We start from the raw sequence: 16,074 nt of genomic DNA on the forward strand, positions 1-16,074 counted from the left end.
CGTATCAGAAAACAACTGAAGGAATGAAATGGGAGTTTATTTCTTCTTCTCCAGAAGGTTTTAATCTAGGGTTGGCTGTCTGAGATGACAAATCACCGACAGCTCCAACTTCCATCCCTGTTTCCCGTGGCAGTGCCTACCACCCCCTGCCTCCAAGCAAGAACTGTCTCTGCTCATGTGGTGGTAACACATTAGATGAAAGTTTTTGTATCTGTCACTGGGCAAAATTGTACATGTGCCCCGAGGGGAAGCGAGTCACCCAAATATATACACACAGTGTATGATTTCTGTCATCCTCACTCCTTAGTTTATAAAGCTATGGAACAACACAGGAGGGGAGGAGGGAGGAGGAAGGGATGATTAAATGACGGTTTATCAGATCCTCCTAATGATGATAATTAAGCAGTATGCACAGAAAGAGAAGCAGAAGAAAGAAAAAAAAAAATGGCTGTATTCAGATGAAATGTGAACTGCTTTGCAACCTTATCTGAACAATGTCCCATCGGCCAAATTTGTTGCATCGTGGTGCCAGCAATGGGAACACCTGAGAAGAAAATGACAAAGGGATCTCGCCATGTTTTAGGTCATATATTATTATTCTGGAAAGGGAAAAATTCCGGTGTTAAAAGAACTCTCCGTTTGCAAAGCTAAGTGCTCAGATGTTAGAAAATGCCGTAATTAAGATTTCCTGTGCCATTTTATTTTGGTCTCCTTGTGCTTTTACATTATGATTGTCTCTAATTACATGTTCACATGCTATTTTCTGCATTCAGTGCAGAGAATGGACTTTGCTCAGCTAACAAGCAGCTATTCAGAAGCATGTTTCTATTTTCCTCTTCTTCCAAGTAGGGCCCTGTGTCTTACTAAGTATGCTAATGCTCAAAACTTGCTCTGAAAACAGAGCTATCAATCGTTTCCTAGGCTTTTCCTGAGTATCAGACATTAAGATGGGAGAATCATTAGCAGCTGTTTATCCATGCACCCCATCCTAGGGGGTGGAGCAGCACCACGATCTCTAATTTCAACCATGGAAAAACTGTGGCTGAATCACAGGATCACATTTTGAGTTCCTGGTGGACAACAGAAGACCTCATTCAGACAGAGGTGCTGGTCTGTGGGAAGCTGCCCCTGAGTTGTGCTTCCCTGCAGGCTGTGCCTTGCACCAGGAGCAGGTCCTGGGGAAATTAATGCATAGGTGTGTTATGCAAGTATGGGTGGAGAGATGTAATCAACATCAGTGTTACCAACCACAGACCGAGCCTTTAGCGTGTACTCATGGCCCTCCCAGGGATGAATTTCCCCATCACAGACTCTCCACTATTTGTATTTGTTGAACTGAACCATCAGCTGTCATGGAAGCACTGAGCCACGAAGGCATTTGCTAACCCATCCATTCTCCTTAGGGCCTTCCGAGCACCTCATTCAACACACTGAGGAAATGAGGATGACTTACCAGTCTGTACCTTCGGCCAAGTACCTGGGCTGGGGTGCCATGGGCTGTGGGGTTTGCAGTTGGTGGCTGAAGTCAAAGCTGGGGTGCAGACGGTGAGGCTGAATGGACATGCGCTCCTGAGCCCGCCTGGGGAGGAAACCAGAAGTGAGTCAGTGATAGTGGGCACTGCTGAGCTAAGCCAACATTGATAAATGGTGGGAAAATCCAAAACTTTGGGCTTGCGAGCATGCGACTGAGAGAAAGAAGTCTAAGTGGAGGTACAAATGATGGGAAGAGGAGTGCAGAAGCACAGCATTTGTCATCATGGACATGATGCAGACCTCCACTCTTTCCCCTTGCAGCATCCATATGTTTACAGGAGCTGCAACGTGAGAGGAAAAAGAGGAAACTAAACCTCTTCCTTAGCCATTCTGTGATAGTGGCACTATTTTCTTTTCCCTGCTGTCAGCCCCATAAACAATAGTTACAAGATAAAACGTCTTCCTGGTGCAAGCATTATCCATCATCATAAAGAAGCTGCAGGTTGTCTCATCTCCCTGCACAGTCCATAAAGTCTTGGGGAACCTCATTCATAACAGAATCAGTCAGAAGAAACTGCAGGACAGAATTTTCTCCCACTAATATTTCCATGGATGATGGATATGCCAGGCTTGTACCAACTCCTCCTGCTCCAGCTCTGCTGAGTTTGGAGTGGAAATACATTGACATCTTTTTAGGGACTTCAGTCTTTTCCCACCTTTGAAGGCACCATCTAGAATCCCATTCATAGGACCTCACATCCCATGTCTGAATGGTTTCTGAGGCCCTCCTGATATGATGGATGCTTTCAGAATGAGGCTGCGAGGCTGGGTGAGAGGCTGCTGCCCTCCTTGTGTCACACTCCCTTCTCTCTGACAGCCCACTGGCTGAGATAACGCTGCCAGTAGGCATCAAAGCAACTTCTACATGGAGCTGTGCTCTGTGGTTTTATTTGAACTGAGCTTATGACTAAGAGATAAATGCTTGTATCATCAGTGCCTCAGCCTTGCACATATTTGCTACCTAATTATTAACTAATCATTAAATCCACCTAAAATCCAGCTTATGCAAAATAAAAGCAGGGTGAGAAGAATCCACAATTTGCAGACAGAAAAGGAAAGAAAGACCTTCTTGTCTGTAGCATTCTTTCCAAATGAGGTGTCATTGCGAAGACTCATCCCCTCTTTCTTGGTCTATGGGTACAATCCATAAATAGCTTCCATATATTTCCAAAAAAAGCACTCCTCTCCTACGTGTTATCTGAGCCTCTCTCTCAAGAAACAATATCAGGATAAGGCCAGGCATCCCTTCCCACCTCTCCTGAGCTACAGTAATCCTCCCTGAAGTCATCAGACCAATATGAATCTAGGCTGCTTTTCTTGACTGAAAGTACTCCAAATCAGTGTCGTCATTCCCTCCCTGCATTGCCTCTCTTCAAAGAGCCTGGATCCAGAGGAGTGAGCTCTTCAAGTGAAAACCCACTGGAATAAGTGAATGCCATGTCTCATGTGGTTTTGAAGCATCAGCTATGAGAAAATGGCTCACTCATGCAGTCTGTTGCTCTCTCTGAGATGCAGGATAGCTTCACAGCAACATCAAGGTGTTTCCACTGTGACTGATGATGATGTGATGACTGATCACGGATTGATGACCAGTGTGATTGACTGAGAGATGACACCAGGTGACGTTTGGATATGTTAGGTGAGCACAGCACGGATCCCTGTGGGAAAAGTTCACCCAGTCGTGCAACCTGGCATGCAGCTTCCTGGTGTTTTGAGAGAACGTGGGTGATCTTATGAAAAGATCCCAATGTTATTAGGAAGTTCTGCCAGAGCTCTGCTGAAGTGACACTGACAGCTTCCCAGCATCACTGAGATGTGGATGCTCCATCCCCTGGGTGCTCAAGGCCAGGTTGGATGGGACCCTTGGCAGTTGGTGGTGTCCCTGCCCATGGCAGCAGCTTGGATCCAGATGCTTTTAAGGCCCATTGCAACGCAAAGCGTTCTGTGAACCTATGACTTTATACACTGTAGACCACATTTGGGAAACATAAGACCCCTTACCTGGGATGGGGCATGAGCCGGCGGTGCTGGGCCTCAAGGAGTTGCTGCTGGAGGAGGTATTGCTGGTGTAGCGCCTGAGGTAGGAAGGATGGTCCGGCCACATCTTGGAAGGGCAGGGCTGGTACTGGGGCCAGGGATTGGTGCAGGGGACCGCTATGCTGGTGTGCGGGGGTCATGTGTGGGGTCAGCCCCGGCTGGGGCTGCATCGTGTGAGGCAAGGTGAAGTCGGCAGAGAGCTGAGGCTGGGGACCCAGGTGGAAATGTCGGCAGGAGGTAGCATGAGGATGCTGAGACCTTTGAAATGGAGCACCTGGAAAAGAAGAGCATGGCCGTCACCGGGGCCGGTGAGGTTCAGGGCACCTGGTTGCCCATCCGGAGTTGGAATTGGGCACACAGATGTTTGTCTCCTCTTCCAAAAGGCAGAGGGGAGAAAGAACAGGTCAGCTAACGCTGATTACACAGAAAACAAATGTTGATTTTGACTTTTTTCCTCCGAAACACATTGGAATCAAAACATGGGATTGGGTTCAAAGCTGATTTTGGCTTCAAAGTGAAGTGTGTACTGCTGGAGACTGATTCAGCTTGTTTTGGTTTGTCTGTCTCAAAGAGAAGAGGAACAAAAGTCTCAATGTTTCAGAGAAGGAAAAAAGAAGTGTTGTCTAAAATTTGTTCCTGTTATCAGCTCAGAGAAGTTTCCAAAGGTTGCTGACTTTCCATGCAACTCAAGGTAGTTCTTTGCCTGTCTAAAAAGGCACAGAAATAATAATTTCCTCCTGACTGCAAGATGTGAGAGGGACATGTTGTCGTTGTGCTTTTTTGCTGAGGCCCTTTCCAGCTGATGGAGGGTGGCAGTAGAAAGCACAACATGAGCTGCTGTGAGATCAGCCATGAGACTGGTGGGGATGAAGGGGAAGTGAGGTGTGAAAGATATCCACACTGGAGGCTTTTTGCAAACATCTGGCTCTGGCTTTCATCTCCCAAAAGATCTCCCAAACCAGAACGTTCGTTCCCACATTCCCAGAGCACTGCCAGGCGTTGTGGCAAAAATTTGGCTCTTAAACTAAGGAGAGAGGCAGTTCAGCACTGGAGAATGGGACTTGAGAGAGGCTATCCTTGATAGATGCCTCCTTGCTGAGGATCAGCCCCAGGACAGGACACCTGACTTTTTATACATTTATTTGGATACTTCATCTTCCTAAAAACCACGTAATTGTTGCAATCTTTGGAAATGGCTCAAAATTTCAAGGAGTAACAGTATCATCAGACAACGACTGCCATCCCAGACATGCACATGGTGCCTGCCCAGTTTGAAACCCTTCTGCTTCCATCTCCCTTCCATCCAGCACAGGAGCTCAGGGAACCCCAAGCACTTTCTATTCACATCCTTATGGGAGCAGAAGGTGTACAAAGAAAGCCAGATGCCAGTAAAAGGAAACCATGAGAGGATCTAGCAGAAAGAAGTGTTTTGCAAAACAATGCATAAGTAATCGTACACAACATCTCTTAAATACAAACTAATCCTTCGCAGTGCCCCTCTGAGAGAGGCAACAGGTAGCAAATGTGTCTGTCACCAGCAGCAGAGCTTCTTATGTTAATAATTTCTCATGTTGTTGGATAACTGCATTATTCAACTATCTCATTAATTAAAAGTGGAGGAGGTGCAATCACACCCTGCATTCCTCAGGGACAGAGCTACAAAACAAAGCTCACGAGATGTCTGGTTGCCCCCAGCACAGTAGGTTTTATTTGCTGCCCTAGGGGAGGATCCAGTTCCCAGGTAAAGGATGAATACTGAAATTCAGGCCTCCACTTCGTTGGCATATTGCTCAAGCTGAGCAACACTGCAACCAAGGAGAGGTGCCTTTTGTGTTTGCTCGCAGAGCAGCTTATGCTGAATGGCACAACATCTAATGGCCGTGGGTCCTCCCAATGGAAAATAGCTACAGCAAGTTGTGGGTGACCAATTTAACACTAAGTCTTCCCAGGGCCTGAAGGAAAGGTGCAAGAGCAGGCTAAAGTGTGAATCCCACTGCTCACCCAAAAAGGACAGGCTGTGTTTTGTCGTATGGTGTCAGGCAAAACTGGCTTAAGACAACACAAGGCAATGGAGCTGAGTGACATTTCCCCCAGTTTACTTAGCCAAATTCTCAAGCACATAAAAAACAAACAAACTAGACTCTCATCCTCTGCATTTCTCTCTTCTCTTGATGCTTGGTGGCAGCTTACCAAGGATTTTTGGCTTTTTGGTATGTTCTGGGAGATCTCAGTCTGCTTTACCAAAACATCTGTAGAATCTTTAATGCTGGAGTCATCATTACCCAGAGGACATAGGGTCATGCTATCAGAGCTTTGACCTGATTTTTTTACTTCCATGCCAGGACAGCTCTATCAAAGGACTTGGTCATACCCTGTGGCCCAGAAAGCTCAAACCTTGCTTCTGATGTTTGTGTAGGAAGGATTACATGGTCCACGTATAGCCAATATAACATAAAGTAAAAGTCTAACGGTGTTTTTTGGGGGGAATTGGGTTTTTTTGGGGGGACAGGGAGTTGGGAACTGTGGTATGGACAGTTAGGCACTTGTTTTAGGCACCAGTCCATACACTTAACTATTTTTTAGTATTTTTCTCTTGTATCCACTGGTTCAATGATGTATTTACCTCCATAGAGAAAACACTATCAAGATTTGACTCAGACCACAGGATTAAATAACTCCCACCATTTACATAATCCACTATCTTGTGTTGTAGCTGCTCATTTGCTACAGCTAATCCAACTGCTGATGAGGATTTTGATAGCAAAGCTACCAAACAGAGAATATTTCAGCAAATCTGTGCTTATTAGCTGCCATCTAATCATACAGTTGGCATAACAGAGGCAGCTTGTACAACAGAGTCGATCCTTGCCAAACATAGAACTGATGGACCTCAGAAAGATTTGGCAGACCAATAAACCATGAAAAACAGAATATTTCATACCTGTACTGTCTATTATCAAGTTTACTCTGTTCTGCTCATATCTAGCTGCAAAGTGTCTTGTTGGAGAGTTCTTTCTACGCGTTGATCTTCTATGGTTTAGTGAGAACCTATTGCTGATAGGGATGGTTGGACCGGATGATCTTGAAGGTCTTTTCTAACCTTGGTGATTCTGTGATTCTGTGATTCTGTGCACAAGGGCAATGCAGTGTCATCCTTCTGACACTGGTGCACTATTCCAGATTACCCACCATGACCAAAAACAGAATCCTGCTCAACATTTACCACCCTTTCTCAGTGACTATTCATGATTACTCACTAGAACATCTTCCTTCTCTTTCCTGAGACTCAAGTTTGGTCCCCAAATCATATTTTCACGCCAACTTAAAATCATTGCCTATAAAATGCTTCAAGAAAATGTGATTTGTGAATTTAATATTTTTTTATTCCGTCTGGACATAACATCTGTAACACTGACTCAAAATCAGTCCAGATACCTCACTCTTTGTTTTGTTTCTACTCTCCATGACAGTGGCAGGAACGACATTTTCATTCCTCAGCTAAGCCTCAAGGACTTCTCTACATCAAAGATGGTGAAGTCAGAATCTGTGTCTATCAAGATCTAGAGCCTCTAACTACATCTCCATGAGCCTCATTCCCCACTGCCTGCCCTGCTGGTGACTGCAGGAAGACAACACTGTTCTTCAAGGCAGAGACCATTTCCTCAACACAATGGGCTCCAGAGTTTTGGTCCTCACCCTATGTCAGGATTATCCTTCTCCATCTGTATGCTCTGACCTTGTAGGAAGAGGAGCTGGCCAGCTCTTGGATTGTTTTTGATGACCGACCCTCAAGTATGGTTCATCATGATATGAATCATGTAGAATTGCAGAATCATAGGATGGCTAGGGTTGGAAGGGACCTTAAAGATCCCTTAGTTCCAACCCCTCAGGCTCTGGGCAGTGTTGCATTACAGAATCATTTAAAAAAAAAAAAAAAAGGGTCAGAAAAGTACATGTTTTCTTTTCCTCTTCTATCAGCTCCTCACTCACCTCTGTTGACCGTGCACATCATTTAACAGCTACTTGGGAACTGCTCAAAATGAGGATGATGTTACAGACTGCAGTCTCAAGTTTAGGAGTGATAAATCTGTTTTTGGAAATTCATCATCTCCTCACAGCTTCTTTCATTTTTCCTAATCTATTTATTTTTTTCCTCGGTTCTACAGTTATATTGTTTCTATGAACTATTTGAAGCTGCCTGGTCCTTTTTTCATTGAAGGATGTGCTCTGAATTATTTAGCATTCCCAGGTGAACCATTGCAAATGAGGCAGGCACGTATATATTATGACAGGTTGGTAGGTGACACAGGATCTCAGAAATGCACTGGTCTGCTACTGGCTACTTCTATCACCGGGGATCCCTCTTTGGCATCAGGCAGGATTTGACTGTGCATAAGCACATGTGGATTTACTCAGTATTTCACTCTGAAGGATGCTGGGATGAGTGTGCTCATTAAACACTGACCCATCCTGGAGATGCGAAAGGTGGAGCAGGGGATATCATAGGATTTCTAAAATCAAAACCCCAGAAAGAAGAACAATCTCCTCTCCCTCCCCTCATGGCAAAAACACTTTTGGAGCAGTCAAGCAGCTCACTGGGGAGGCAGGATCAGGCCTGCAGCTCACTGGAGATGGGCATCTCGAGCAGACAGATGCAGCCCAGGGACCGCAGCCACGTTTGTAAGGAAAACAAAATCTGTCCAATGCTGTTAAGCTGCCTGTGATGCTTGTGAATTTTTCCCCCTGGGTAAAGCAACCTGGCCCTGCTCGCTGAGGCATTAGCAGCCGGTGTGTGAGTGTGCACGGGGCCAGGGATGCTGGGGCTATTTATACATCCCCATCCCATTGTGGTGCGGAGGAGGATGGCAGCTCCTGGCTTCACTCACTGACAAATGGAAGCTCTGCCCTTTGCAATCTGCTGAGCCGGGGGCTGGAGACACACTGTCTCAGCCATTTGGGGCTGATTACAGCCCTTCTCCTGCCCTGGGAAGGCAGATAAAGCCCCCAAACCAGACCAGGCTTAGAATAGCATCACCGCACACCAGGCGCCTGCACTTTGTTTCTCTGGATGTGCCCATGGGTCTGCATTCAAGTCCCCCCCACTGAAAGCAACTCAATTGCACATTAGCATCAGTCCCCATGCTTGAAATACAGAAATACAGACAACACAGCCAGGAAATCATGGAAGCAGCTCTGGGTTCACATAGCCACAGGAGCTCACATCAAATTTACAGACAAGCCACAGATTGCCTAGTGCTGTGAGTACACGCCATCCATCATGTGTTAGCCCCATGCAATTATTATTATTTTTTTTTTTTTTGGCGCATATATGCTTATTAAAATGGCTGAATTGACAATGCATCTGAAATAATATATATATAATAAAAAAATTAATCTCCAGGCCAATCCTGCAGAGAATTCTGCTGCATGAAAATGGAGTGGGCTTGCACAGATGGAAATATCATGTCACCTCCCTGCTGTTGTAGGACAACAAACCACACAGAGAGGAGATCAGGGAAGGGAGGACAGAGGAGGAAGAGGATGAAAGAACCAGAGAAGGGTTTATCAGATTGGAAGGAATCCGTCCCAATTTAAGCACCTTCGCCAACAGCTTTGTCATTTCGTTTAGCAAATGGGAAAATCTGTGCCAAAAATAATAGGCAGCCAGCTCCAACCCAGCCCAGGGTGCAGGCAGCCAACCCACGCGTCTAGTGCTGTGCAGAGAGCTGCAAACCTCAGCACCAGCCCCGGTGAACGTTAGGGATAGATAAGGAGAGTCTTGGTCTTCCTAATGGGCTTAGTCAGGGACTGAGTCAGATTCAGCCACTGCTGTGGGCAAAGGGATGGTCCATGTGGTTGGTGGAGCATGGCTGGACTCTGTGTGGGAACACCAGGATTTGGGGATTCCTGTGCAGTTGTCCTCCCTCTCGTGGTCTTGCATGTTTGCTTGAAACAGGCTGCAATGGATTAAAGCATCATAAAGGATCATACCTAGATCATATGATTCTATGATTCTATGAAAGGGAGAGGGGCTGAGAGGGGATGCTCCTCATTGCCATTTTAATGGGTTAATGACAACTGCCACACAACAACCCTTATTGAATCCCACTTCTCTGGACCAACGTGCTAGCATAGCAAAGCACAGCTCTTGTCATGAGCAGAGACTCATGTATGAACCCACAGCTCCCATCACTGCTTTCCTGAGCTTATAAGATGCCCTGTGCCCTATGGAGCACCTCCTATCTTATACACACTGCCTGCAGACCTGGGGTACCCCAAATAGGCTCCTTCCATACACCAGGCTCAGCATTCAGAAAACCACTGACATCCAGCATTTCTCAGCACAAGGATGAAAAGAAGCACTGAAGTGATGCTGAGCAGTGGGACACAGTCAGATGGGTGATGAGATATAGCCTGGGTCCTTCACAGGATACACCCTCCATGATTTTATTTCCTACAGTCCTTTTCCACAGTCTTCAGAAAAGGGAAAGGGTTTTAGTGAAGATGCTGTTTCACAGGACTGTGTTGAACTCAGCAATGTTTTCAGAGGAGAAAGGAAAAACACTTTGGCAGTGTTGCTACACTTTAAGTCATCTTTTTGCTTTTGTACTTCGCACTAGGTTTTAATTATAGCTTTATTCTAATGCATGGCATTCGAGGGTGTATGTATGCTTTACAGATCATCACACCCAAAAAAAAAGTCAAAACATGCTGGAAGAGATTTTTTTTTTCCTAAGATCCTGATTTCACTCCATCACTGTATTTGGGTGCAATGAAAGAAGAGGAGAAGGTGAGCTAAGGGTAGGGGACTGCAACATCTCCAGTTTATTTTATGTGCCGTAGAGGGGAAAGGTAAGCAGATATGGAGTTTTTGCTGATTTATCAGTAGGTATTGATTTCCTCTTCTGTAGGGTTAGACTATTAGTTCCGTTCACCAAAAAGGTTGGAATATGATTTGGAAGGCCTTTGATCAATCAAAGCAAGAAACTTGGGCTTCCAGTGTTTTCTTGCTTTCAAAGCAGCCAACATTGCCACGTGGAAATGCTCAGCACCTGGATTAAAGGATGCTTTACTGCCCACAACAAGTTGACAGGATGTCTGCTGCCCCTTCCAGCATCCCTGCAAGCCAAAAATAGGCAAAAAGCCTGAATCACAAAAAAAAAAAAAAAAAAAAAAAAAAAAAAAAAAACACCAACCAAACAATGCAAGGATCCAGAGGGACATAGAGTGTTGGGCCACATCATACAGATCCTATTAATTCTGCAGCAGTCCGAACCAAACCCTCCACCCAAACACTGCCTAACCTGGTGAGTTTGAAAGCCAAATGCAACTTCCACCTCCCTCTGGAGATGGTGTTAATGGGGAGAACCAATGCTCTGAGCTGTTGGATTTCATTTAGCCCCACGGCCAGCAGCAGTGATGTGGGTAACATTTCGCTATCTCTGGAACCCAAACATCAGGATGGGTGGTAACATTTTCTTATCCAGCCTATTTTTCTTTGCTGACTTCTCCAGCAAATCAGCCCCAAAAACCAGAACGCGTTGACAGATCCCATGAACTCATCTTCTGGTCCTACAGCATCCCATTCCCCATTTACCCAAGGGTCTTTGCAAGTCAGAGCATCACCAGGTGTTGATTGGAGGGACCACACCCAGACTAGTTTGCACCACTGCAGCAGTCAAAGCTGCTCCAGAGCTGTGATCCCATCCTGATGAGGACAAGAGATGCTGAGCTGGCCTGAACTCAAGGCTGAGGAAACCTGAGGTCCTGCCCTGCCATGTGCTGGCAATTCTCCTTTTTACACTCCGTGCTTAGGAATAGCTAAAATCAGAGATCCTGGCAGCCTGCTGCCTATTAAACTTAACATCCTGAACTTCAGAGGTATGTGCTGCTCCAGGAAATGGAACTGTGTTTAAAGAACAAGTAAAACATCAGTATCTCAAGGCAGAAATAGCTCTTGCTTTACATTTCCGCGTGCAGTCCTGGCATGAATTAGTGCTGCTAAGCCCTGCTGTAATAAGATAGAACAGAAAACTCTACCCAGACAGCAAGAAATGCCTGTTTTATGAGGGTAAATGTAGAGTTATCCATCTAGGAAAAAGCATGCTGGGAGCAACTAGCCCCTTCTGTTGGTGCTCGAGATGAGCAGAGGGGTACCAAGAGGAGAGGACTGATGACAAGGGATGATGTTGAAGGCATTCAAGTGACCCAGTGGTTGCAGACAGCCTCATTTCTCCCTGGAGCTGGCTTCTAACACAGCCCACAAACATCCACAGCCCTCTTTGGGTTAAGACTCAGTCAATGTTTCTGTCATCAACCTCTCTTTCAAGGGGCTCATAACTCTCCACATGAATGCTGTCAGGAGGCCAAAACTTGGCACAAAAGCAGATTGTTTGGTAATAAATAGCTTAAATCTCATAAGTCTTCCCCCTCTGCCCACCCCCCCACCCGCAGCTTATAGACGTAAAATGGAAGAAGAGAAAATGTTTGGGGATTCTTCTTTTTTTCCTGTCTTCAGGTAATTTTGGAAAAGCAGCTTACGCTGAAAGAAGGGCAGGTTGGTTTTATTTCAGACACACACAACCTGCAGTGCCACTTCTCATAGCTCTCTCCTTTTTAATACCCAGTCTGTAACAGGATCAATGTCCTTTGCACGGTGCAGTGCTCTTCACACAGCTGAGATTTCCAGGGGTGGTTACAGCAAGGGATGTTTCAATCTCTGGCACATCAAGCCTGATACTCAGGAAGAGCCAAAACACGAAACTCTCCAGGCCCTTTCAATCAATGTTGGTAAAATTTTCAGGATGGAGTTGTTTTAATTGCATCCCTGTGACATCTCACTTTTCCAGTTACTGAAGTCAAGCACGTTCTCAGCAAACCTGGCTGGGGTTTCCATCGTGCGTCTGCTGCATTCTCTACCAGTGCCAGCTACTTTCTGGTGACCATAAAGCCAAAGAAATGCTCCAAGCCCTCAGCCTGAGGGTCTGAGCAGGCTTTAGACATCTGCCTCAGCTGCACTGTAGGTCAGCTTCAGATGTCAGAGGGTCCTGAGTGGGATGCTATTATCTGAAAACTTCTTTCTCTGTAAGGCTGGGCTTTTTTGTTTGTTTGTTTGTTTGTTTGTTTCTGGATATCTGGGAAAGCTGTGCTGCTGTGGGGAGTGGGTGCTGGATCAGTTTCCTGCAGCACGGCCTGAGGAAGGCAGTGCAGATGTTGAACTAGGAATGCTGATTCTGCAGGTGCTGACTTCTCTTTGGGATAAGGATTTACCTACCGGCCCCTCGGTAGGAGAAAGAACCAAGCATGACCCAAGGTTGGGAAAACAGCTTTGTCACCTCAGGAGGTCAGAGAGAGCTAAAATGGGCACCTTGGGGTAGGATGCTGTTTCCAGAATCCCTGCCTGCACCATTCTTGATGGCATGCAGCGGGCTCCTTGCGAGATGGAGAATGCTGGGGGACCAAGGAGAGAAAAGGAGCTCCTCAGAAGGCAGCAAGCAAAATTGACTGACCTCACATCCCCTAAAAGGGTGGGTTTCCAAGACCATGGCAGGTGGTTCAACTCCCTGTACCGCTTTATTTTAAAGAACTGCCTCCTCCTATTGCATGGCACAAGAGCACACTGCCTGCCTGGCACCCCGACTGACATCTCATTATGATTTTTACCATTCCTGACAGCAGTTTTGCTAAGCCTGCTCAGACAGAAACATTCTTCCTCTGTCACGTGGATGTTGTTTTGTTACATCCACCTCAGAAACCTATGTGCTGCCATTCAGAGCAACAGCTAGCACAGCAGGGACGGGGGCACGCAGCTCACTCCCTTGGAGAAGCCTGTTAGCAGCACCAGGTAGCCACTCTTATCTTGTTTTCCAAAGCTTTTGAGAAACAAAGCAGGAATTGAGAGTGGATTCAGCTCCTGGGGCCACAGGTGCTGCTCTTACAGCAGAGAAGAAATAAAAGGCAGAGCTGTTTGGTCTCATTGCATTTGAGCAGCTTGCTCAGGTTACAGACTAACCCGTAAATTGTGGTTTACAGGGAGGGTTAAGTGTCCCATAAATACTGATAGAGGCGATGAGTGGAGTGGGTGAACTGTCAGCAGGGAGAAAGGAAGGATGCTGCAGTGGCAGAATATTCCCCGGGCTTTCTGCATCACCGCTGTGCTCCTGCCAGCAGGAAAGAAAATTTTTAACCTAATCCAGAGCATCCACTCATATTTTTGGGACCAGTCACTACCCACCACATATGAGGTGCTATTTTTTACACTCATGATTATTTTTTTCATGTTTGTAACGTATCATACAGACTTCTCATGGTTTTAATTGGCTGAGGCTCAGCACCTCTCCAAAATCCTGGTGTTGGACCTTTAGAGGTGATAGAAGATCCCATTGTTGGACAAGAGGAACCAGACTGGGAAAGAATTGCTGAGCCCAATTAGAACAGCCATCCACGCCAGCACAAGAACCATGGGACTCGTGAGGTTGATTTGCACCGTGCCGTTGGAGAAGGTTGGTGGCCTCGGTGAGACACCTGAAGCTCTGATGAACTCTTTCCACAGGATTCTAAACCTCCATTTAACTGATGCTTTAACTCTGATTTTCCCAGCTGGGAATCAACACAGTTCCTGCACTGCCAACATTTAGGCCAGATGAAGCCTTTTAGAGAGCAAATTTTCAAACCAGCACTGGATCTGATGCTGTACATGGTGGATATCCCAAAATGGCCAAACAGATCCAACCATACAGCAGATCCCAACAGGACTGACTGCTCCCACCTCATTGCAGATCTAGACAAGCAGTTCATACATAATTGGACTGGCTCAATCTCTCCTCTGCCCCCAGAAATTCATCCTTGGTAATGGCAGCCCATCCATCAGCTGGCAGATGGACAACACTGCTTTACAGCTGCTGATTAAACTGGGATGGTGATGCTCGGCAAAATACCAAATTAATTACTCCTAGCCACAGGATCTAGAGGTCCCCTTTGGCTTCAAAATTTTAGAACCTCTCAGATTCATTTTCACACACTTCACCCTCAAATTTGCTGTTTCTGAAGCTGTATCTCTGACAAAAGGGGTTTGTGCCATTTTTAAACACCACGAGTTTGAGCACATGACAAGAGGAGCTCAGAGCATTTACAGCTCTTGGCCTTTCAGAGAGGATGGACTGATCCATGGCAGAGGCTTGAAGTGCTGCACAACACCTCCTGCTTGATATTACCATGACCTTTCAGTTTCATTTCTGAGGCCATTTGAAATTTGGCTTTGTCTCCTTTGCAGGGCCCTCCGGAAGATTTTTCATGCCATGGTAAATCATGGCACAGCCACCACAGTACTTTCCCAGGGTGGTGAGAACCAAACTGATTGATAGTCCCTGTTTTATGGGGAAGACAAGAGGGAGGCTGGCCTGGCAGCTGAGGTACTCAGTGGTAGAAACCACAAAAAATTGCTTGTACAACCGCAGATCCCTCCCATGCAGATCCTTTCCTCACTGCCTATTGGTGATTCACCGGGGACCAAAGCCACTTTACCCCTTTGGTCAAGGTCTCCCACATCACCCATGCTTGTTTTATGGGTATCCCAACCCAACCGATGTGTCACCATGCCTTCCAAAGAAGAGCAGCAGGGCTGATTTCCTATTAGTAATAGCTCAGCTTCATCAGAGCACCTTCTACAGTGTCAACCCTGGATGTTCAAGAAGCATTTAGAGAGTTTTAGCATCCTTTAACTGGCACTGTGCCTGTCCAGAGCTTCCTCCTGACTCCGGAGTGACATCTGCTCCAGACCAAGAAAAGACTCTGCTTTTCCTGCCAATCAGCTGGGATGCTGAACACATTCTCCAGCTGTGCTTTCTCCTGCAGCAGCCCAGTCTTGGGAGCTCCTTTTGCTCGACATTCTTGCTGCCAAAAGCATCTCAAATCAGTGCAAGAGCCCAACATCAGCCTGTACTTTCCAATGGAGCACAGGCAGTAACAGATCACCAGGGATGGTGGAAGATCACGTTCACACAGTGCACCCAGCTGGATTTTAGCAGATGACTGGCCCCAAGGCCAGGTGGGGACCAGATAACATTGCTGGATCAGGCAAGGAGGCACCCAGTTGAGCGATAGGTGCACTGGGCAGGGATTTCAGGGCACAGAGCCTGTGCACCTTTGAGGAAAAAAGGAGACCAGGAGGGTGAAGGTGACAGCTATGGGACTGAGGCATCACAAAGTGTCCCACCAGTTCAGCAAAATCACACCACGCCACTCTCCTTCCCACAGCACACAGAAGCCCATCAAGAGTGTGCAGTTTTGAAGTGGAAAAGATAGACTTTTTTAGTCCCACCTGTGACCTCCAAGCCCCGAATATCTTTACTAATTGCTAAATCTAGTATATCTTGCTGCCTTCTCAGGGCAAAGGCTTTGCCTTGCTGGGCCAGTTTTGTTTCCATTACAGCTTGCTTGCGTTCAGAGAAACTTCAAATTAAATATCAGTCACACATTAAGGTCAGGCAGCTTGGTTCCATTAAC

General features: G+C 46.2%; 1 protein-coding gene across 1 annotated transcript in view; it reads right to left on the minus strand.

Moving 5' to 3' along the window:
• Window positions 1-16,074, minus strand: part of ARK2C (arkadia (RNF111) C-terminal like ring finger ubiquitin ligase 2C) — a 44,656-nt gene that overhangs the window by 11,443 nt on the left and 17,139 nt on the right. Inside the window, exons 2-3 of the mRNA XM_085213274.1 lie at window positions 3,535-3,844; window positions 1,454-1,579 (exon numbers count right to left, since the gene is read on the minus strand). Of these exons, the coding sequence (XP_085069400.1) occupies window positions 1,454-1,579; window positions 3,535-3,844 (436 nt within the window). The remainder of the gene's footprint in view (window positions 1-1,453; window positions 1,580-3,534; window positions 3,845-16,074) is intronic.

This window comes from Meleagris gallopavo, chromosome Z, assembly GCF_905368555.1.
Source record: "Meleagris gallopavo chromosome Z, MGAL_WU_HG_1.1, whole genome shotgun sequence".
NCBI classification, from domain to species: domain Eukaryota; kingdom Metazoa; phylum Chordata; class Aves; order Galliformes; family Phasianidae; genus Meleagris; species Meleagris gallopavo.